Source organism: Eptesicus fuscus, chromosome 14 (assembly GCF_027574615.1).
Source record: "Eptesicus fuscus isolate TK198812 chromosome 14, DD_ASM_mEF_20220401, whole genome shotgun sequence".
Taxonomy (NCBI): Eukaryota; Metazoa; Chordata; class Mammalia; order Chiroptera; family Vespertilionidae; genus Eptesicus; species Eptesicus fuscus.
In genome coordinates this window covers 34,261,444-34,285,660 of record NC_072486.1, presented here as the reverse complement: position 1 = coordinate 34,285,660, position 24,217 = coordinate 34,261,444, and the positions used below count along the sequence as shown (strand labels likewise).

Below are 24,217 nucleotides of genomic sequence, written 5' to 3'. Positions count from 1 at the left end.
AAAATTCAATAAAAAGGCCAAAAGAAAAAAAAAAAAGAAAAAGAAATTCCACCTGTGAACTATAGTTTCGGCTCCTGCCTGAGAGTTCTAGTCAGCCCTTCCTTGATGGCTTGCTCTATAGATTTCAGATTTGGCTAGCTAGCAGGAAAATTTTTGTCCATAGAATATGAACACATTGTGGGTGGATCACGAGCATTCTCGTGTTTTCATATTACACAGTGTTTTACATAAATGTTAAAGGCACGCCTTAAAATTAAATACCCATTGCATTTTGAAGTTATTTATTACATGTTCTTACAAGCTAATATCTCTTTAAAGTATGATACTTTGTAAGACATTTTTGGGATTCGTTCAATAGAAACTTACCTGGACACTGGGTAAAGCTAGCAATAAAACTACTGGTGCACAATGTGTTCATTTGCAGCAAGAAAGGAATGGTTAAGTAAACTACAGTACCTCCTGGGTACAGGATTATGCAGCTATTCAAAGTATGTTTACAAAGTGCTTAACAAAATAGAAATGTTTACGCTATAATTTGAAATAACAATGATCAAGCTATCTATATATATAAAAGCCAAGTGACCAGAACGCCAGAATGACCGGAACTACCAGAACGACCAGTTGGTATGACGCGCATTGCGGCTGGCCAACCAGCCTGATGGGGGGAGGGGCGGCCCCTACCCCTGGCCGGCCCTGGCCAGATCAGGGGCAGGGCCAGCCGGCCAACCTCCCATGGCCCCGCCCCCCCCGTCAGAGCCGGCCCCCAATCGGTCCCCCCTCCCTGACTGGGGGTGGGACCGGTGGGCCAATCTCCCACATCACCTCCCCCTGCACTGGCCTGGCCCAATCAGCCCCCATGGGGGGTGCCAGCCGGACCCCACCCATGCACAAATTCGTGCATCAGGCCTCTAGTATTTTTTATAAATATGTATAGTTTATATAAAGTTCAAAAACAGACAAAACAGACTGGTTGATGATACTCAACGGTGAGAGGGTCTGCCCGCACACCAAAGAGTTGTGAGTTTGATTCCAGGTCAAGGACATATATACCTGGGTTGTAAGTTAGATCCCCAGCCTTGTTTGGGGGGAAGAGGGGCCTGTGGGAGGCAAACAAATCAATATGTCTCTTTCATATTGATGTTTTTCTCTCTCTTTCTCTCCCTCTCCCTTCCACACTCTCTATAAAACAATGGGGGGGGGGAAATATATATATATCTTTGAGTGAAGATCTAAAATAAAACACAAAACTAATTTATGGTTAGAAATCAGATGGTGGTTACCCCTGGGCGGTGGGTAGTAATTGGAAGCAGTAAGGTGAAAGATTTCTCGAATGTGGATTATGTTCTATGTTTTAATTCTGGATGCTGGTAATATGGGTTCAGTTTGTGAAAATTCACGGAGTTGTTTTGTGTATATGTGTGTATATGTATGTGTGTGTGTGTGTATACATACATACATATATATATATACTTTATGTTATATAAAGTATATGTTTTACTTTAATTAAAAGATTATGGACAGAATAAAACATAACTGGTGGTTGTTACTACATGTTGGGGCCACAGATAATATTTTTGTTTCTTCCTTTTTCTTCTCTATTTTTCTAAAATAAACACATATTACTTTTATAATGGAAGAAAAAATATATATAAAATGCTAAAAGCATATTAAAGCTTGTGTAAAATGACAACGTTTTATAAGTGATTTCAGCCTGTTTTAACTTCCTATGAATAGAAGCCCCTTGTAACTTGTAGTTTAGCTATTTTTAAAAATATGTCCTTTATGTTTTTAAAATTTTAGAGGAAAGGAGAGGGACAGAGAGAAAAACATCAATGTGAGAGTAAAATATGGATCTTTACTTCCTGCACACCCCTACTGGGGATCCAGATACACTCTGGACCAGGAATTCAACCAGCAACCTTTCAGTGCATGAGAGGACACCCAACCAATCTAAGCCACACAGGCCAGGGCAGTTTATTCATTTTTTATATAGTTATATGTATGTACATTTTCAAGAATATATTTAAGGAAAGTCTAATTTTAAAATTATACCTAATCAACTTTACATTATTTTTAAGAATCCTATTCATATTTTTTATTATCATTTATTTCCTTCTTAAACATTTTTAATCCTTCCTCAGTAAAGTTAAAAAACACAATAATCTCCACATCAAAAAATTTCCCAACAAATACTCTTACAGAATTTCTAATCACATGTTCATATAATGAAACCTGCCTTTCACTTTTTTAATTGTTTTACCTAAGTGGAAATCTGTTCTAAGAGTTGACTTAGTAAAGGCAGTTTATTATTATATTCCATTGAGACCAGATCTCAACTATAAGAACTTCATTATATTCTATTTTACAAACAAGATTCCATCTTCACTTGCTAAATTATTGACTCTTCTAGACATTGAATTTTATTCTTGACAGTGAGCAAAGTTATTAACTCTATCATTTGTGTGTTTTTTTCCCCAAAATCTGACATAGTAGCTGGCTCAGAGTAGGAGCATAGTTTTGCTAAAGTACAAAAGAGAACTCAGCAATATAACACTCTGGTATGAGCAAGAATGAATAGTAAGGTCTACAAATAAATGCTCTTGGGCATTGGTTATTTTTGCACTTAATTCCAAAAATAAACTCCTGCCAAGGAGGTTAATTTTTTTTAACTTTAAAAATATGTAAATTTACACACACACTTTCTATAACCTAGAAATGTAGGAAATGGTCTATTTAAGGACAATGTAGTCTCCTATAAGAAAATATACTAAAATTGCCCAGCTGGCATGGCTCAGTGGTTGAGCATCGACCTATGACTCAGAAGGTCATGGTTCGATACCAGGTCAGGGCATATGCCCAGGTTGCGGACTCAATCCCCAGTGTGGGGCATGCAGGAGGCAGCAGAGCAATAATTCTTTCTCATCATTGATGCTTCTATCACTCTCTCCCTCTCCCTTCCTCCCTGAAATCAATAAAAATACACATATTTTTAAAGATGCTCAAATTTAGGTCAGCAGATCCAGTTTCTTGAGTGGGATCCATGGTGAAGTAATTCTGTGGCCTTGCAAGTCACTTAAATTCTTAACCTCAGTTTTCTCATGTACAAATGCAGGTAACAGGGATGGCAATATCCCTACTAGTACCTATTAGAATTTTTATAGACATTAATAATAATAAAATAAATATTTACTAGTTTGGTATTGCCAAATGTGATTTTTACTTTATGAATAGTCTCATATCATAAATAAGGACGCTAAACACTCAGAAGAAATATGACCTGACCAAATCACAAATCAAGGAAGGGCTGAGCTAGGGCTTCATATCCACACTGTCTATTCTAAAATCCCGTATTTTTTCCACTTTTGCAAAGGGCTACCCGATGATTAACTAATAAAGAAACATGGTAGCTTTCATATTGCTTTAGAGTATGAATTCTGATTTTCTTAGCCTCTTTTCTTATCTTTAAAATGTGGATACCACCTCATTAAAAGAGCATTAAATGACAAAGTACATATACATCGCCAGTGTGCAGTCTGAAATGAACGAATAGTGTTCAAGATCTCTTCTTCCTGCAACTAAAGACTAATCTTTCTTACAGAAGTAAGAAAAAGTCAAGAAACACTATTTGTAGTGAAGTTGTTGCTTCCTTATCAAAGGTCCTAGAATTATTTTTAAGTAAATTCAAAGTGTTAGAAAGGACAAGGATCTCACTAAATGCTATTCTTGCTAAATGTTAAATGTAGCACAGTATTTTGCAGGTGTGGCTGTAAACAGGCTAAGCTTAACAGGAACCCAACCTATAAGTACAGCCAATTGCCAAAAAGAAGAAGAGGAAAATAAAATAAATCAACATGTAATTAACCAAATAGTATACATAAGCAAGGAACAACTAAGCCTCCTTTGGAGGAGGCAGAGTGTTGGGTGTAAATCTCCTGTCTCCTTTACTTGCTGCAGGTAAATAAAACTACTTTGCAACCACCACATCTCATTAATAGAACACCACTACCAGCAAACCCTTGGTGTTTGGTAACAGCAGAAATATCAGCAGGAGTGTACATATGTGAGCAGCAGAGCTACTACAACTACAACTCAGACCTTTGATGCCTTATAAATGCATGTGATATAGGCATTACTTTAAGGAAATGTTTATAAACTTTGCATAAATTATTCACATCTTTGTCTTTAATGTAATACCTTTGACATATTTGTAAGCATGAGCCTGTTTTTATATAAGCTAATTAAGATATGGAATAGGAGAGTGTGTTACATATGTGTGTTTTCACAAGGGATGTACACAATAAGAAAGTTAACCCATCATTGTATTAAGTTTACTGATCCAAGAAATGATTTTGTTAAGTGTGGGTATCTGCTTTCACAGCAGAACACCTGTTCTTACTAAGCTATACAGATCATCACACCAGTTGCAGTAATACACAACAACAAGCTTAACAGATATAAATGCTGACTATGCAGAAAGACACCTAGTTATTTAAAACATCTAGTTATTTAAAAGCTGAATGTGAAAAAAGGCTTTGGTTGTAATGATTAAACCTACGAGTAAAGCATGAGGAATATATAGTCATTTTATATAGGGAACATCCGAGTCACGAGGGAAATGCTGCAAATTGGACCGCATCGAAAATGAGAGCTAAACAAATATAGTGCTGGTAAACATATTTAAGTAATACTGATTTTAAAAAGATTAATCAAGTATTTCTATTCCTTTAAATTCATTTTCAAAACTAAATTAAGATAAATTAATTTTGCTATAGCCAGGGTATTATTTTAAATACTATAAATGATAACATATGGATCACCAGAAAATAGCAAAAAATAAAAATATCCTTTATCTTCTAAAAACCTTATATTTAAATTAAGGGACTTTCTCTTTGTTGGATTCATATAAAAACAGTGATAGTTAAAAGTACACAGGGTTGCGATAAGTAAAGAATACATTTAAAAAATGACCAAACTTGCATCACAGGCATAAGGCATTTCAAATCATCACTGTTCTTTAGAACCAAAATTTCTAAACATTTCACTAATTAGAAAGCCAAGGCTGAAGATATAAAAATCAAGAATCTACATCCTTTATCCATCCTTTAACATTATATAATCGTTTAATCAATCATCTGATGAATGAGAATTTTTTAAATTACTAAAGTGTTAATTTTAACACACATTTACAAGGTTAAAAAAATAGCACAAAAAGTTATGATATTAATAGTAAAAGCCTTACTCTCCAAAATCAATCAGTGTTAATTTTTGCCTTGAGCTTTTCTTATGGTTGCCATTATAACATCAAATAATAACCTTTGATTCAAATCTAAAATATTATGGATTTTCACCTTACTACAAAGCCACATGTTTAAATAGACAACCTTATATTATCACCTATTTTAGGATTGCCTTAAGCAATATCCAGTAGGCCCTCAAGTAACAGTTGTTTCATTCAATATCTTTTTGTTGTAATGTTGATGAGATGCCAAAGAAACTTAACCCTTGTTTATAGCAATTAACTTATGGTAAAATTGATTTCATTATAGGCTATTTCAGCACAGTTCCAAGAACCTAACAGTGGTGTTAAATAAGGACTTATTGTATTATATGTTTTAATACACAATAAAATAATGCATAACTCTTTTAGTTTGATTTGTGTACCACCTAATAGCATCTCACATTCCACCACTGTTATGCAATCAGATTTTGGAAAACACTGATTTAATACCATTCTAGTTTTCTTCATTTCTGAGGTGTAGTCAGCTATTCCATCCCATTTTTTATTATTATCCACTTTAATAGAGAAACTCCTACAGTGACTGTGATATCACTGTATCTCACACACACACACACACACACACACACACACACACACACACACACACTTACACACATACATACACATTTACACATGTATATATTCTGTAGAGATAGACTGTTACTTAAATACGCAGATAAAATGGTGATGACTGTTAGGCATTCTTTCACATGAAAAAAATTCTTAAGCTGCCTTCACAGTCTCTTAATATCATGCCTAGACACAGGATTTATTTTATCACCATCTCTAGAAATGTAAAGAAAGTGCCTCCCATCTGCTGTTTTGTGTTTGGATAATTAGTATGATAGCTACCTGATTTCTCATATTTTTGTAGACAATATTTGCTTTTTTCTATGAAGTCTTTCAAGTTTTCTCCTTATCTTGGGAATCTGATATTTTACCAAAACCTATCTATCAGTAATTTTATCAATCTTTCTTGGCCATCAGTGGAGCTGTACAATCTGAAGGCTTCAATCTTTCTTTAGCTCAGAAAAATGTTCGTGAGCTTGCCTCTGTGGTCTTAATTCTGGAACTCCTATTAGAGCTCTAGATATAATCGCCATGATTTTCAATGTCTCTTAGAGTTCCAAAACTCTCAGAGTCCTAAAGGAGCCCCAGATATATAGATAACAACCTCCCAAAAATGTCTACAACTCCATGGGCAGCAGTCTAGAAAGAGCTCTCCATACTAGGGATAAGTCCCATCCCGGCCTCTACATCAACAAAGGAAGGAGTAAGAGGGAAGTAAAGCAAAGGAAATATAGTCAATAATATGGTGATAAATATGTGTGGTACCAGTAAGGGTGTTGGAAATATCAAGGGGAACACTATGTAAAGTACATGATTGTCTAACCACTACGCTGTACACTGGAAACCAATATATAATAAATTATATATATATATATATATATATATATAAATAAAGGAAGGAGTAAAGATGGGAATCTCAGAATTCTATATATTCCTGAGTACATTCTTACCCTTTCCTTCCTTACCAACCACTAACCCCCCTCAAATCTCCAGCTTCAGTTAAGATTATACACACAAATGAGACAGACCTTTATAGTTACCACTAAAAATTCCAGATTTCCAAGTCATCCATCAACTCCCATACTCTAATCTACCAATGACAGGGAGGGTACCCTACCACCCCATCCCACCCCTCCCTTGGTCTGTGTCATAACCTTCTAATTCATTTTTCTCCATAACACCTATTATCATCTGTCACACTATATGTTTTATTTATTTGTTACTCTTATTAAAAAATAAGTTTCATGAGGCTAGATTTTTCTACCTATTTTTTTCATGCCTATATCCCTAGAGTCTAGAGGAGTGCCTGAAATATAGTGGATGCTTAATAAGTACTTTAATTTTTTATTGTCTTTTAGCTCTATTATCTGGGGAAATTCTGGGTCTTTCTTTCCAGACCATCAAATGGGCCTGGGCCCATTTGTACCCTCTATCAGCCCACTGAAATTTGAATCTGGCAGTTATTGATGAGCTATCCGCTTAAATATTTTTCAGGAATAATACATTTTTGTAAGTTCTTTATGTTTCCTAAATGAACTATTTTCTATGAGGTAAGATGGTTTTATTTCCCTTTTGTTTCACTAGTTCATCTATGTCTTTCATGTGATATTATTGCTAAAATATCCTTAGTCTCTTCAAACCATTCATTTATAGTGAATACCTCCATTATTTAGTAGAGGGAATCAACAGCATTTTTTTTTCTGTATTTATGGACAGGTCTGCTTTCTCATTAGTCCTCTCCTTTGAATGAGAGGAAACAGAATGGTGGAGGGTTGGAGTCCAAGTAAGGACAGCTTTACTCAGATGCTAAAAGATGTAGTACATTCGACTCTTGGTTGAGTAGTGTCTTGTTTTTTCCTTTATATCACGCTGTTGTGGGAGAAGAGCATTACTTCTTCTAAGCTTCTGTTGAAGGCCCTATTTTTCGCACGAGAGTCCTTCCTCAAGCAGCTCATCCCTTCATTTGGATAATTCTCTGGTGTCAGCCTGAAGGGAAAACAATAAGGCTTCTCCCTACTCCATGTCTTCCCACTGGAGATTAGGAAAGAGTCCACTTGTCATATATTTTTCCTACTGCAGTTCTTCAACTTATTGTGTGATCACTATCCACAACCCACTACTGCTTTCTATATATGTTGACATCAAGCTTAGAATTTCACTGAGGTTTCTCTTAGGAACCCACTTGTACAATGGTTTCCTTGGTGTGTTTTTTTGTCCCCTCCTTCCTATCTTCTTTCTATCTTCTAAGAATCTTTAACATGTCATCTTATGTTATTGGTGATCTTTCCCATTTTCAGGAACTACTATACTTTCAATCTTTTGACCTTACTGCTAAAATAGCAAGCAACTAAACAAAGACTCTCCACTTTTCTAAAAATTCTTTAAGCTACTCCACCATCAAAAATGTCTTACTGGTTTTCTTTCTCCATAGGTTTCAGCCTCCTGACATTTCACATAGCTCTAGTCTTTTCTCACTAGCAATTCCTAATAGATCTGCCCTCTCTCCCCCCAGTTTCTCTTACTATAAATGGAAGAAGTAGTAGGCCTATCCACCTAAGAGGTGGCAAGTTAAACCATTTGACCAATCTGAAGAATTTCAGTCATTTTTTTTTTTTTTTTGGTGATTTTTTTCTTGTTTTTTTTTTTTTTTTAATATATGGAGAGAGTTTATATGCAAGTTTAGGTGTGAATGCTTTTTGGGTTTTTCTGGCTGTTCAGATATGGTCACATTTTTGTTTAATAAAGTATCTGGATTCAGCCAAAATAATTATTAACATATGGGCAATAATCAAAAATATTATGACAAAAGAAAACTTCCATCACTAAAAGTTGGTTCATTATCAACATTCAGAAAAATGACAAATCATTTCATATATTACAAAATTTCATAAGAGCTAGGAGAATTATCATACATTAGGGACAAGTCTTTAAATCTATCCCTAAATCTATTGTGCCCCATGCTATACATCAAAAGAGACAAATAGATAAAAAATAACAAAAACAACAATGCAATGCTTTTGTTACTAATTAGAAAGCAAATACTGTTTTTGTATCAGAAAGCAATCCCAAAGAGAGAGCCTGCATTGTTGAGATCTATTCCATTAATGGACTGGCAAGAAGAGATATAGCTATATACTCCTCTTGGCATCAAAAGTCTAGTATTGGAACTGGTCTATTCTTAAGGTTTACGTGGAAAAGCATGGAAGTATGCATCTTGACAGTACCAGAGAGGATAGTTAATTTAAACACTATCCTCTTCACACAGAAATTTAGGTGGCTGAGAGAGAGAGAGAGAGAGAGAGAGAGAGAGAGAGAGAGAGAGAGAGAGAGAGAGTGTGTGTGTGTGTGTGAGTGTGTGTGTGTGTGGCAGGGGTGGGGGAAAACTGGCCAATTTAGTTAGGAAGTACAAGTTCCCTTCCCTAAAGCTCTTCTCTGAGTGTTGGTATCTTTCCAGTGCTTCCCCCGGAGACCTGGCAGTCATTTAAGAGCCAGGATCTTCATAAGCAAATGTAGTCATAATTCTGATATGTTAGTAACAAGAAATATCAGAGAAATTCTCCTAGTCTTTTCAAGGAGTAATACAAGAGACCAATATTCTATTTTACCCGTAGTCTACAAAAGTAATAATATTGAGTTATTGCATATAAACATCTAACTTGAAAACAATAAATTCATATACATAAAATGCTACAGAAGGTTCAGCCTCTTTTCCTGTCTTGCATGGAAAATCTGTCCACTCAACCTGAATATTTCAGGATGATTAGACCCAGAGTGTATGGTCCTCCTTGGAAGATGCAGAGAAGTTAACTCTCTCATCATATATTTAACCATTTAGAAGTGGAGATCTTTCCTAAAATTTCATCTATCTTATCTCTCTTAAAGCAGAGGCTCTCAGTCTCTATCCAGAGCTTAAACTTCCCAACTCTGACCTCCTGATAATTCAGTAGTTTGAGGAACTGGCCATTTGGTGAACAGGATTAGGGAAGATGCATTCCTAGAGTTCAGAATTAGAACTTGGATTGCATTTTTCCTTAGAGGGGAAAAATTAAAGTTAAAATGAAATGTTACTATTAACACTATGGATCAAATGGCTTTTGATTGCAACCTCAGAAGCCAGCAATTTATAATGCTGTATCTATGTAGAAAACAAATTGAGAGTAACTTCAAAAGTCAAATCTATTTAAGGTAGACTATCCATGTCGAATGATGTTACAACTTGAAAAGCACTTCATATATTACAAAACACTTCCTCATACAAACGTCCAGTTAATCCTCCTAACAACCCACTGTGTTTGACAAAGAACATGTTATTATTTTTCAAATGATGTCACTGTCACACAAAGTGTAAAAGACTCACGCAAGCTCATCTCATCAATATGGGGATGTGTCCTTCATTACAAGTGAGGCCCTCTACCAGCCCCCACTTTCCCAATACCTTTCATGTGTGTCTAAATTCTTATTAATCTTCACAGTCCCAGCTCAAATATTTGTTTTCACTAAAACAGTGGTGATACCCCCAGCTGACCGTGACAGTTTCCTCCTTAGACCTCATAGCACCTTATCTCTCTTCCCACCATGACTTGGAATCAGAAGATTTGGCTTGGGTTCTGCTTAGCTATTTACTATCAGGGTGATCCTGAAAGTAAACTAACCATAGTAACCACTAGGACACCAGTTTTCTCATTAGTATAATAGAGAAAGCAAAATATATGCCCATAGAATTATTTGGAAATTGAATTTTGATAAAACAAATAGGAAAGAACTATGTGAACTATAAAGCCCTATACAAAGTTACTTTTCACACACATATATATATATATGTATACACACACACACACACACACATACACACACACATATATCATAAAATAAAGTGAGAATAAAGATGCTTAGCATCTAAAATAATATATTTTTAAAGAAATATATGGATTTCCTTTATAAAAAAGGTACACAAGTCTCCCCTCTCAGGGGTATTTAAATCACATATGTGTGTGTGTGTGTGTGTGTGTGTGTGTATTTATATACAACTTTAATTTCCCCTACTTTCTGGTTAAAGGATGACTCTATATCTAATGAATACTTGATTTTGTCCTGTCACTTATTTGTGTGCCTCAAAACTAGGTATTTGATATGAATTTCTAAAATGAATGAAGGATTGAAGGTATGACTACAATTAATCAAGTTAAGTTTCATAAAGCAGAATGCCCATCACTACCTGCTAAAAGTGGAAGACCAAAATCTGACTTCAACTTCTCTCCAATCTCAGTGCCTGTTTCTTCTTTGCCACCACTTCAGTCAACCTAGATTTATCCCTGATTCTGTAAATATTGCCTGTAATAGTTTGGCTCTAGGTCTTGGATGAAATCATTAGCCTTTCCTGTTCTTCATCTATAGAAACAGTATCCAGCCTTATATACCTAGCTCAAATGCCACTTTCTCCACTGAGCTTTCATTAATCTCGCCCATTGAAAATGACACTTCCTACCCTTAAGACAGCCATCGTCATTTGACCACCTAGTAAATTTCCTTGTGCATGTATTATCTAACCTAGTACATTTTGATCATGTTAAGATCAGCATTATGTTTTAGTTATTTTTATATCCCACAAAATATAGAGTAAAATGTCTTCCATATGGTATGTACTCAAATAATACACAGGATGGGACAAAAGTGGATTTATGGTTTTCATAAGGAAGATAATACAATAATTAATAAATAATAATACAAGAATAAACTCTGTGTTTTGCATACTTACAACTGTAAACCTACTTGTGCCCCACCGTGTATGTGGCTTGAGTTTTCAACTGCATATTTATGCCTTATAAATTGCCATAAAACATAGAAAATATTTTACAAAGTAATAATCTATTGTTTGAAGTCATTATTACTGGACATTCCTATCAAGATCATATATTATGGGTAGAAATATACCTTTATCAACATTTAAAATACATAAATACATAAACAAATTACTTATAATCTGATTTCCTCCATAACTTAAAAGCAGCATGTTCTTATTGAAACTTTATCATTAAAGAATGACTTATTTAAAAAGTTAAGGTACTCAACATGACTTTTGATTAAAAGACACGTTAGAAAATAACAAGAGTTTGTCACATTTTAAATGCACATCATTTTCATCTTTCATCACCATAAGTATCCAAACTAACATAATAGCTATCAATCCTCATTCCTGTTGTCATAAAATGGATTTCCTTTATAAAAAAGGTACACAAGTCTCCCCTCTCAGGGGTATTTAAATCACATAATCCTTCATTGCCTGCTGTCGTTTTTGTTTTTTTCCTGGGCTGTTCCAGACATAATGCACACAGCCCACCAACAGCTGTCCTCCTAACAGACTAAACCATTTCTATGCCTACCCGGGCTACCAGATTTCTTTAAAAATATATTCTTTTAGATGCTAAGCATCTTTATTCTCACTTTATTTTATGATATTATCTTATCTTCATTGTATTACTTCTTAACTCCAGAGAATTTCTGAGTTTTTCGGCTATTTGGTGCTTTTTGTCCCTCCCCCACCAATGCTGCCAAGTTTTTACCTTGACTTGCTGAAAATTACTTTTCTATCCTCATTCAGAATAAACAATTTGAATTCATTTGTGGCACTACCAGTTCCTTTATAATTTGATATGTCAACAGGGCTTGCCCAAAGACTTGAAATATAAACTATGGTCCTTCTGAGAGGACACCCATCAATGTCGAACCTTCTCTAATGACTTCTTCATTTTATGAACTGACTTATGCTGTTATTAATGACTCTCAACTAATGAGGGAAGCATGCCCTCACAGGGGCTATCCAAATCTCTGTCAAGGAAAAGGGATGTGTGGTTTGAAAAAAATGTATTGAACTTTACATTAAAATTCTATTAGAATTGGAAAACTTGTTTTCCCAGCACAAATATGATCCCAAGTAAGAGTATCATAATGTTGGTAGGCAGGAGCATGAATTTAAGACTAAAGTAATATCACTACATACTAAGTAATAAATATTGTGGTTCTTACAGAGTGCAGCATCTTTCAATCAATTCATATTTGCTTTATATGCCAAATGTATCAGAAATTACAGCAATATTTTAGGCTTATTATTGAAGAAAAGGTTTTTAAAAACTCTAACTTGCAATTGGCAGAAAAGATAAAGAGGAAGCAAGGAGGGAAAGAAGGAAAGAACCAGAGGAAAACAATGCCATCCTATCATACCAGCGGTAAGTGAAACATCCTTTGTGGAAGATGGTAATACGGTTTCAGAGCATGGACACACTGAATAAATGCACTCACCTCAGTTATATCAGGATTGGGATTGAAACCACAGAGGCTACACACAGTGGTTTTACATCCAGTGCATGTGTTAAAATTGGCCTTTTCTGGAACATGCAACAGAAGTTCAGTAGTATTGCAAAGAGGACAGATGGTTTTAGGGAGGCCTTGTACTGGAATCTGGGCTGCAGATGGAGAAGTCTGTGGCTGCAGAGGTTTCCCAGCTCCTGTTTGGCTTACAGGTTTGGTAGATTGCTGAGCTGAGGGCTTTGCTGAGCCAGGCTGCTGAGGTGGGGGCTTTGTTGGCCCAGGCTGTTGAGCTGAAGGTTTTGCTGGGCCAGGCTGTTGAGCTGGGGGTTTCGCTGAACCAGGCTGTTGAGGTGGGGGTTTCGCTGGACCAGGCTGTTGAGCTGAAGGTTTTGCTGGGCCAGGCTGTTGAGCTGAGGGTTTTGCTGGACCAGGCTGTTGAGCTGGGGGTTTCGCTGGACCAGGCTGTTGAGCTGGGGGTTTCGCTGGACCAGGCTGTTGAGTTGAGGGTTTCGCTGGACCAGGCTGTTGAGCAGGAGTCTTTCCTGGCCCAGGCTGCTGAGCCAGAGACTTCACTGGCCCAACCTGCTGCGCAGGCGTCTTTGTAGGCCCAGATGGCTGAGCTGGAGACTGTGGCCCAGGTTGGTGAGCTGGGGATTTTGGTGGCCCCGTCTGCTGGGCAGGGGGCTTTGCTGGTCCTGGAGGCTGAGCTGGAGACTTTGGCCCAGGCTGCTGAGCTGCAGTCTTTGTTGTCCCTGGTGGCTGGGCTGGGGGTTTTTCTGACAGCTGCTGAGCTGAGGGCTTTGCTGTCCCTGGCTGTTGGGCTAGGGTCTTCCCTGGCCCTGGTTGCTGAGCTGAGGGTTTTGCAGGTCCAGGCTGTGGCGTGGAAAATTTTTCAGGTCCAGGCTGCTGGGCTGGAGGTTTTCCAGGACTTGTTTGCTGAGTCGGTGGTTTGGACGAGCTTTGCAGCAAGGGTTTGAGGGATTCTCCCTTCACTGTGTCTGACTGTTTAGTCTGAGGCCTAGTTGCATCTCTTTGGAGTGGCAATTTTGTCTGATCTGTCTGAGGAGCCTGGGTAGGTCCCTGAATTGGCTTTCCGGTCCCTGGAGGTTGTGATTTCATTTGTTCTGGTTGCTGAGAAGATACTGATTTGGGAGAGCCATCCTGCTGATGCGGGGCCCTCACAGGTCCTTGCTGCTTAGGAATTGACTTGGGTGACTGTTGTTGTGATGGAGGTTTTGTGATTCCGTCAGGTTTTCCTTGTTCCTTCTGAGCTGTTTTTTGTTTCTTGGCAGTTTCTTCCTGGGATGCATCTGAGTCTGATATCAAATCAAAAGGATTGAATTTATTTACAACAGAGGAGACAGCACTTAAAGGGTTAACCTCTGAGAGGAAGCCAGGCATCATACCAGACTTGTGCTCTTCCTTAAAATCAGTTCTGGACTTTGATTCTTTCAAACTAATAGTGGAAGGACTCCTTCCAGGCAATTTCTGTTCTGACCTCAAAGTGTCTGTAGTTCTACTTTTACTGAGACCAGGCTGAGCTGGATGCCCAGGGTCCGGCGGTTTTCCCGGCGGCTTTGGAAGGTGACTACTATCCAATTCTTGTTTCCTAGAAGAGTGAAACAAAATAAAACAAACAAAAAAATGAAAATGATTAAAATTATCACAACTGAAAGCAATATCAAAAAGGTATAACTTTCTTAAATCCTCAAAATTATAACAGTATAAATATAACTAGAATCCACCTTTATAGCATCCTGTAAGTGATCTAAAACATCTAATGCCTTTATTACTTTCTTTATAAAGAAAGTTAGATTTTTTTAACAGGAAGGCCAAGAAAAGGGGGAAGAAAACAATACTTACTACTATGAGTGATGAAAAATTAAGGTATCTAGTCAGAAAGTATTCATAATAAAAATAATTTACATTTGCACTTAATAGAATCTGGCCATACTTAAAACCTAAATAAATATATTAACTCAGCAGCATTATATTCCAGTACATGCACGTTCATAGGATGTGTCCTTTTCCATCACAAGAAATGGCCAAAGTATGTTAGTCTCCAAAATACTAGCAGCACTAATAAGTAAAAATATTCATTTTAAAATGTGGGAGTTCGCTGCAACTGTTTTTTGTTGTTGTTTGCCCACAATGTGATATCAGGGGAGTTTCTAGTACAGAACATTACACTTAACAAGGACTCTGATAAAATTGATCATCTAGTCAATTTACCCTATTCTGTCTAAAAAGGTAATATCCATCAAATATTAAACTTTATAGAATGAAAAATTCTAATTAATTAGCAACTTTTAGGAAACAGTTCCATCTGTCTTGTGGAAGAATGTTACATCATTTAATTATTTTTTTCTAATAGTTAATTCTCAATCTGAGATCTGTTTGCAAGGGGACAATAGAAGCTTAAAACATCTTGAGATACAGCCTGCGGTGCCAAACGCAACAAGCTAGCTGTGACCCCACTTGTGAAAAGTACTGCCACTTTCCTTAGATGAAGAAAATATATGATATTCTTGAGTAATGTTTTCTACAACATATACTATTGCTATTCTTCAATTATTAATAATATTTATTAGCATTGAGTTTAAACTGTAAGAAGTAATTAATTTGAAGGATATCTTTTAAATCATATACAAATATAGATGGATAACTTAAAATAGTTTTGGTAAGAAGATCAAATTTAAATTACTATGTTAAAGAATTAAAATAATTGTTTCTTATATACACCTTTAGCCAAAAATCAAGTACATTAATTTTTTGAGTAAGTCATTCTTTATTTATAAATTTGAAACTAAAAACATGCTGCATTAGAGTTATAGAAATAAATCAAATTTCAAGTATTCTGTTTAATATATGTAGCTTTTTCATTTTGGAAAAGATTTATCTCTTTTTAATTAATAGAAAAAAATGAAGGAAAAACAGTGATTCAGTAGCACTTAAAATGTGAAATGATCACAATAAAGTTCTACAGATTTTAATTTGTCAAAATATACCTGCTCCTGGACAGACTAAATTTTAAATTTCAGATCATTTGTAAGTTAATAATGTAAAGTATGGTAGAAGAAACACTGAAATATTATTTCTAATTAGGAAAGGGTCAGAAAGAAAATAATCTATAAATGGCAATGTATGCACAAAGTGATTTTTCTTATAGAAGATAAATACATAAAATTTGTAGTTCTGGCAATTTCCTCCAGGAAAAATGTTACAAAACTTCAGGTATTGCCATATCTCTGAAGCTTTTACTTAAACAAGGGAGTAAAATCAATTACCCATATTAACTCCAACAATTTTAAGATATGTTTTTAAATGTATAGCCACATATTTTCATTTGGGGAAAATGATTTTGAATGTTTCTTTATAGGCCTTCCTATGTGTTCTTTTTCATATGAAAGAAAAAGCCATAGTAAACCTGTAATATATTATTTTTGAAGAGTTCCACTGTTTAGCTCTTTATATTATTCTAGAACTGTTTCACATTCAATTAATAAAATGGATCACTCCCTTGTAGGACATATGCTTTGGGATTCTGTTATACAAGTGACTATCTTATACGTAATTATTTAGACATTTTATTGAATTGGTTCCCTTGTTCAGAGTCCTAGAAATGTATATTTAAACAGAGTACTAAAAAAATCTATTCTTAATTTAATTAAATTGTCTTCTATTGGAAATACTATTACACTTAACAACATTTTTGTGATATTATTTCACAAAATCCAACTGAACAAATAAAAAATAAAGTTCATGAATACCAAATATGTATAACAGTAAACAATTTAAAGACAGCAGCTTGGATCAGAAATTATAATTTCATGGACTTCCTACAAATGTAAGTTGTATTAAATATTGTAAGCTCCCTTGTGAAAAAAAAAAATACCTATACAGCTATAAAGGTTGCCTTACAATTTAAACTTAGTCTTAGTTGCTATAATTATGTAAATAAACACAAAACATGGAAATCTTGGAGTGAGAAATAGTCATTGAAGAGGGCTTTGAGGGGATAAATGATGATGGAAAAATGAAATATAAAAAGAGAAAATGTAGGCTCAATACCAAACAAAAATATAAAGTTGTCTTAGCAAATTGTGGTCTTTTGGTGAATTTTTGTTTAGTAGAACAGTTATTCTGTTAAAAAGAAAAATGACTACAATGCAATCCGTGTCTTGTTCACTTGACTATGAACTCCTAGACAATGTGTTTCACTCATCCTTGCACCACTAGAACCAAACCTGTTAACTAGTAAATGAGCATTAATGATTGATGAGTGAATAACAATGAGTGAGCGAATGATGAACATGGCAAGTTTTGTATTGTTCTAAATTAATGTTTCTTGAATTCTTTCCACTTCAAATTCTTCCACAGGCCTTCTGAGATATAATTGGAAACATGCCATATTCTTTTTAGATCCTGGATTTGGCCTGCTTCTCTAGGAAGACAAATAGGTGAGGAAGTGTCTAGACAGTAGGGGAGGCTCAAAGGAATGCTAAAGAAAATAACTGAGAAACTCAGAATTCTTATAAAATATTCTACTAATCAAAAGTGGTTTTTAGTAAGTCCTTTTCATATGACATATCTGTAGCTGTATAAAGAATGTGTAGAAGAAGTAATAAAATGGCATTTCCCTGGGTCTACAACAAATCAAAAATCCAGGAACATTATATTTGTAACCTGTAACTTCTATCTTATAATTACCCATGCTTTATACAATATCACTATTTTACTACTGTCATCCTCAGGGTAGAATTTTCTTTTATAGGTTAGCAGGAGGAAACTGGTTCATCTACAAATGAGGTACACATGTATTTAAGAGTAGATTGTAAAAGCAGATGGAATGCTGAAATATTTTGTTAAATCTAGCACAATAGGCAATGACACTTAACTTCATGTGCTGAGTCACATAAAATTTTACATTAGAAATACAAGCAACTACAGGAATTCAATTTTATACTGTAGAGGATACTAGGGCTTAAAGAGGCTAAGAAATTAATCCAACGTTATAAAACTAGTCACAGAAATATGGTGTCCTGATTCCTGGGGGATTTCCACTATATTGCACTGACTGTCCCATATGTAAAATATAGACATATCAAACTAATTCATAATAATGAATAACTCAACATACAACTTGTCTGTAGCCATCACTGCCAGGGCTATTCACTACTGATATTAATATTACTACTTTTATTTATTTATAAGTTTTTTCATATTAAAATTCAAACAAAAACGTCCTTCTAAATTTTTAATTGATCCTCACAATGAATGACTTTACAAGACAGGTAAGACAAGTATCACCTGCCTTATTTAGAAGCAAGGAAACTGAGGCACATATGACTGAGAAGCATTTATAATTTATCATGAGTCAGTTAAAATTAACAAAATAAGAACCTAGGTCCCTGCCTCTCAACCCATATTTCTTTAAAAGATTTTAAAAAATCAGACCCAACTGTGTCTAATTCACAGCACTTAATCTCTTAAAACTTCAAATAATTTGCATATACTTTCTATATGTACTTAAATTAATGTGTTTCTAAATATTTAAATAAGCCAAGTTTTTTTTTTTGTTTTTTTTGTTATCACCTATGGGGATAATAATTTTCTAAAAATTATGTGCCTCTTATAGAAAATTTTCAGTAAAATATAAGCAAGTTGCAAAAATTAGAAATATATTGTTTATATAATTAGATGAAGCTTTAACCAATAAGAAGCCATAAGTTACCTACTAATAAAAGTTCTACCATAAAATTATTAATAGAGAGTTTAAAAGTATGCTGACACAAATAGTGCATAAAACAAAGGCTGAAATATTTTTCAGACATCCTCTGAAAGAAGAAAAGTTAGGAATTTAGAAATCAAAGCTCCCACTTTTCTTGGTATTTGTAAGGAGCATGCTAAACCTGTTGCTTATGCCTCTTAGGAAAAACTGTTGAACAGGCATATATTTCTAGGTGAACAGAAATATTGTGTCTCATTATTATCTTATGGTAATCTAGTATATGAGCATTCAAAATATTTTCTAAGTCAAATTTTCATCCGTAGAGAAAAACAATACATAACTGTACTACTTAGAATAATGGATAAAAAGGGCTTTTTACCAAAGAAATAGCCCAATATATTAGCAGTTTAAAAACACAGAAAAACATAGTCACTATAAGGAGCTAACTTAACTAGCAATTGTGGTTTCATTTCAAGAAAATAGGGTTTTTGCCTGATAGATTTTAGGCCTTTAGGATTTTATATGAAAAATATTGTCATAAAACATTTTATGTATCCATAATTCATTTTACAGTTCTCCTATATTAAATTTAACATTGTAATTATTTTGACACAATCATTTGCATATACTTATATGATGGTGCTTAAGTTAAAATATTTTTATTTTATGAAGTATAGTATAATAATCTACACCTATATATTCAGATCTGTAATATTTCTAATACTTCAAATGAAAAAAATTATAGTTTTCCCTTCAGTTATCATAAAGCAGGAATGGTTTCAGGACCACCAATAGAGAACTATTCTCTAAGGGAGGGGGGAAAGTTAAAGGATTTGTTTACAATAAAAAAGGCAGAGTTGGCTCAATGATTATACCCTCTCAGGACACTAATTAGAAAACAACTAATTTATTAGGATGAAGGAAAATGGAGAGCTAGAGAAGAAAATGAGCACGTTACCATTACAGACTAGCACTTGATTGCCTGTGCAAGTTGTCATTTATCTGCTTTGTCTTTAAAAGTAGGTACTGGGAACTAATTTTAAGATACCACAAATGTACATGTTCTTCCATAAACTGTAAGGCACTTTTTGTATATAAAAGAGCAAGTGGTTTAAAAAATAGCATATGCCAATTCAGAAATACATGTACAGCACCTGCTCTGCTGTGACCAACCCATCTGTTTAATGCCACAACATATTTTAGGGCCCCACACGGAATATAAAGGATGCATTCATTTTCCACCTTCTACCTAAGCAGCTCCTGTTCTCCTCTGGGGGGGGGGGGGGGGTGGATGGGAAGGAAGGACAAAACACAACACCTCCAGGGAATTAATGGTATTGTTACAGAAACAATGTAGACCTTTATAAAGAAAAAGACCCCCAAATGACTGAGGAGGGCTAAACACAGACAGGTAACTACCCATATCTAGCCCTTTCCCAACACATCTGTTTTGTATTAATGGAAGACTTTCCGATTAGTGAAAGCACGGCAGGGCGTCTCTCCTCGCCAGCCTAGCGGGAAAAGGTTCCAAGAGGCCAAAAATCACAACCTAAAATCACAGTCCCAAGAACGCCACCCTTGACTATCCCACCAGAAAGTCTACAAATGCATCCTTTTTTACTCTGCCCGTCAGAAAGAAGGCTTCTGGTTTCTTCAACGCCACCCCATTCGGGAGAGTAAAACGAACGGGAGCGACATATATGTACTGCCGTGCTGACACATATGTGCAAGGGAAGCTGTACATATATGCCCGGACATCTACAGCATGCTGTGCGTGCCTGTGCAGGGGAGGCGGCTCCGCAGCGGCCGCGGGGACGCTTCCCTTGGGCAGCCCCTGCGCCCTTGACATGACAGCGGCGATCTGTCTCCTCTCCTCTTCGCTCAGCTGGCTCAGATCCGCCTCCATGCCGGCCGGGATCGCGGTGTGCGAGGGGCTCCCCGCCCCGCCAGCCCCTCCTCCGGCCGCCGCCGCCGCCGCCGCCGCCGCCGCCAGCCCTTCGGGGAGCCCTTCCCCTTCCAAGCTCGCCTCGTTGCCCATGGCTCGGGGGGACTCGGAGCCGCCGCGCTCCCTCCCGGCGCCGTCCCCCCCTCAGGAAGCCGGCGGCCCGAGGAGCCACCGGAGCCGGGGTCCGCAGCCGGCTGGGCAGGCAGCAGCGGAGTCCTGGGCTCGGGACCCGGCGCCGCTACCCGGAACGACAGGCGGGGATTAGTCCCGCTCGCAGGTGACGCCCGCGGCCGGTGCCTCCTCCATGTTGGACGACGCCAGGCAACCTTTGCAGAAGACAACTCCCCGCCGCCGCCGCCGCCTCGCCGACCCGAGCCGGGGAGAAGCAGATGTGAGCCGCGCCGGCCCCGCGCCGCCGGCCCCGCCCACCGCGCCCCGCCCCCTCGCGGTGCGCATGCCCGCCGCGGAACAGGTGATGTCCAGGCCCACGCCCATCCCGTCTGCGTCGCTCAGCATCTTTCCTCACTCTCAGCACCCATTTAAAGGAGCCCAGCGAGAGCGCCCATTGAAAGCCAGGACGAGACTGCCGCGGCTTCTCTCAGGCACATTGCAGGATGCCTCAACCTGACTGTCGGCAGAATGCATTCAAGGGGGGCGCAAGGGAACCGGAGGGGAATTGTCTATTCCCAGCCTTCATTCATGGGATTTGTAGTTTCAACTTTGTATGTGTGTGTGTGTGTGTGGGGGGGGGGGGGGGGGGGGGCGGGGGGAGGGGAAGGTGTTGGGTTTTTTTTGTTTGTTTTTGGTTTGTGGTGTGTGTGTGTGTGTGTGTGTGTGTGTGTGTGTTTTCCCCAGGAGGGTTTTTAAAAGATCCTAGGAATGGATTCAGGTAACTGGAGATCCACAGGAAAAACATGGTATCTCTGGGTTAAATTTTCCCAAAGGAGCTAAAACTGGCCCTTTTGCATTTAGATCTTTCCCAGAACAATTAGATTAAAACCTTAGATACAGCAGCAGTAAGCAGGTAAGGTTTTTTAATGCATATAACTGTGTTGTACCCTAAAGGGACTACACCAAAGTAAAGGATTGTGGGAAATTGGAGGTAGGATACTCTAGTAAGATATAGATTGTAGAATATTAAAATGTTATAGTGTGGAATTTGGAAAACATGAGTTCATTTTTTATTTTTTTTTTGTAAAATATGTGGGTAGAAGAACCCAAAAAGGTCAATTCATTTGTATACCATAGAGTCACACAGCTGGTTAGCAGCAGAGATGTAACTAACCACTCTTTTGGACCCACTCCCCACTCATCCCCAACATACGCTCTATCTTGCTACTACACTTCTTAGAAAGGAATGACTTAATTCAGCACTGGATCTACAGCCCCAAATTTACTACCTACCTGCCTTTCCTAACACAATAGTCTTAAGGTCCCAATTGTTGGGGTTCAAAAAAATAAAAAGCTAACAACTGGGAATGAACAAAATAAATAAAACTAATAAACGAGTTGCTCAGAAAGTATGTTTCCAAGGTTTTGCAATAATCATTATAATAGTTTGACACTGTGCATTTCACTAATATCAAAACTAGAAACTATTGTTAAGGATTATGATTCTGTTCATGGAACAAAACTACATGGAGGGGGAGCAGGTTAAAGATGAATAAGGCATTTTCAACTGGAAGCTCAGTAAGGACTCAGACAGAGCTGAATTTTGAAGACTAAGAAGTTTGTAGACAGGTAGAAGTGGGGAAAGAAGGAAACTCTAGGTGGAAAAATAATGTGAAAAGGCATTGAGACTTGGAGTATAGTGTGTGGAGAGGGCTTAATGTTTATTGAATTGCCGATAAAGGTAAGATTTGAGCAGACAAAAATAAACACTTGGCACAGTTATAACAATGTGTGGCTATATGATTATAGCTAATCATCCGATGAAGTATCATTACTGGTTGAGTTCCTACGAGAATTTTGCATAAACTTTGAATCTCTCAAAACTAACAGATGTGACTTACAAAGACAAAAATGCTAAAGGTCATTCATTTAAATAAAGAAGAGAATGCTCTCACTTGATACAAAGAAACCAAGCTGAGGCAACCAGTCATCCTGATGGCCACACTTGGAGGCAAATACATTATGGTCAAACCTCCTGGAAATGATTTAGCTTCAAAAAAGGAAATAATTTGGTACACAATTCTGAGTCATCATTCCTTCTCTGACAAAACAAGTAACTGCCCCATGGTTCAGACTGCCCTGTGAATCAGTGACAGTCTGGATGAAGGTAAGAAAGGAGAAGAGTCACATATTGGCTATTTTCTCCTAATATGCTCAAGGTTTGTGAAAATTAAATATATTTGACGGAATCATACCCACAAACCACAAGTTAAAAAATTATCAGATAAATATGCTTTCCAACTCTAACCTCAGAGTAATGATTAAATAAGAAAATATATTGTTAACTCCATATTCACTTCCACTGCCGATAAAAAGGATCCTGTGAAGTAATATGAAATGATAATCAATATGCAAAGTAATGTTGCTAGGCTAACCAAAAAGTAATCATTTGTGCAAAAAATGTGCATTCACCTTTTCCTTCCCTCCTCTCTCCCAGGAGCAAACATTATCAAAAAAATAGGAAAATTGGGGTATACGGTGATAAGAGTAAATGGACTGTGAAAACAAAAGATATGATGCTGACACTTGGGAAAATTTTTGTTGTTGATTTTTGAAAATGATTTTGCCTTTGGGAGTTTTGAATAACATTTCTCTTCTGAATCCTCCATTTGGGCTTAAGACTTCTTGTGCTTTGGATGTGTTTATGATCTAAAGAGAAACAATGAATTCCTTTTGTGTGGATTCTCAGAAATCTAAGAGTTAAATGCTGTAGATAACTTTATCAAGTTGCTACTTGCTTACACAGAAAAATATCATAATTTGTTTCATCCTGCAAATTGATGGTGCTGAATTCAAAATCTTTATTGCTCCCTGTTTGCCATACTGTTACTCTAATGATCATTTATTTGAATTTATACTTAATTTAACAAGCTGATATTTCAGGTCCCATTCACTCATCAAGATAGGTGGGTCATAAAAGGAATCATCAGTTGTTTAAAACCGCCACTGTTCTATACCATTATGTCTTCTAAAATGACTTCTTAACTCCAGAAATCCAGATCTTTTCCTATTTGTTTTGTTCTTGTCTCAGTTCCCCAAGTAGTTTCGATTTTGGTAAATTAGAACGAATCTAAATGTGATCGTTACCAACTAAACATGGCTCCATAATGAGTCCTTGGATTTAAAAGTCCATGGATTTTAGTGTATGTGTGGATGTATAACTTTATGTTTGTGTAAATATACACATTATGTCAATTTCTATATGGGCACATATCTT

General features: G+C 36.7%; 1 protein-coding gene across 1 annotated transcript in view; it reads right to left on the bottom strand.

Annotated features, from left to right (window-relative positions):
• The window catches only part of PCLO (piccolo presynaptic cytomatrix protein), a 289,574-nt gene extending 268,551 nt beyond the window's left edge, over positions 1-21,023 (bottom strand). Inside the window, exons 1-2 of the mRNA XM_054726345.1 lie at positions 20,663-21,023; positions 13,145-14,762 (exon numbers count right to left, since the gene is read on the bottom strand). Coding sequence (XP_054582320.1) covers positions 13,145-14,762; positions 20,663-20,922 — 1,878 coding nt within the window. The 5' untranslated portion in view covers positions 20,923-21,023. The remainder of the gene's footprint in view (positions 1-13,144; positions 14,763-20,662) is intronic.
• Positions 21,024-24,217: the final 3,194 nt, after the last annotated feature.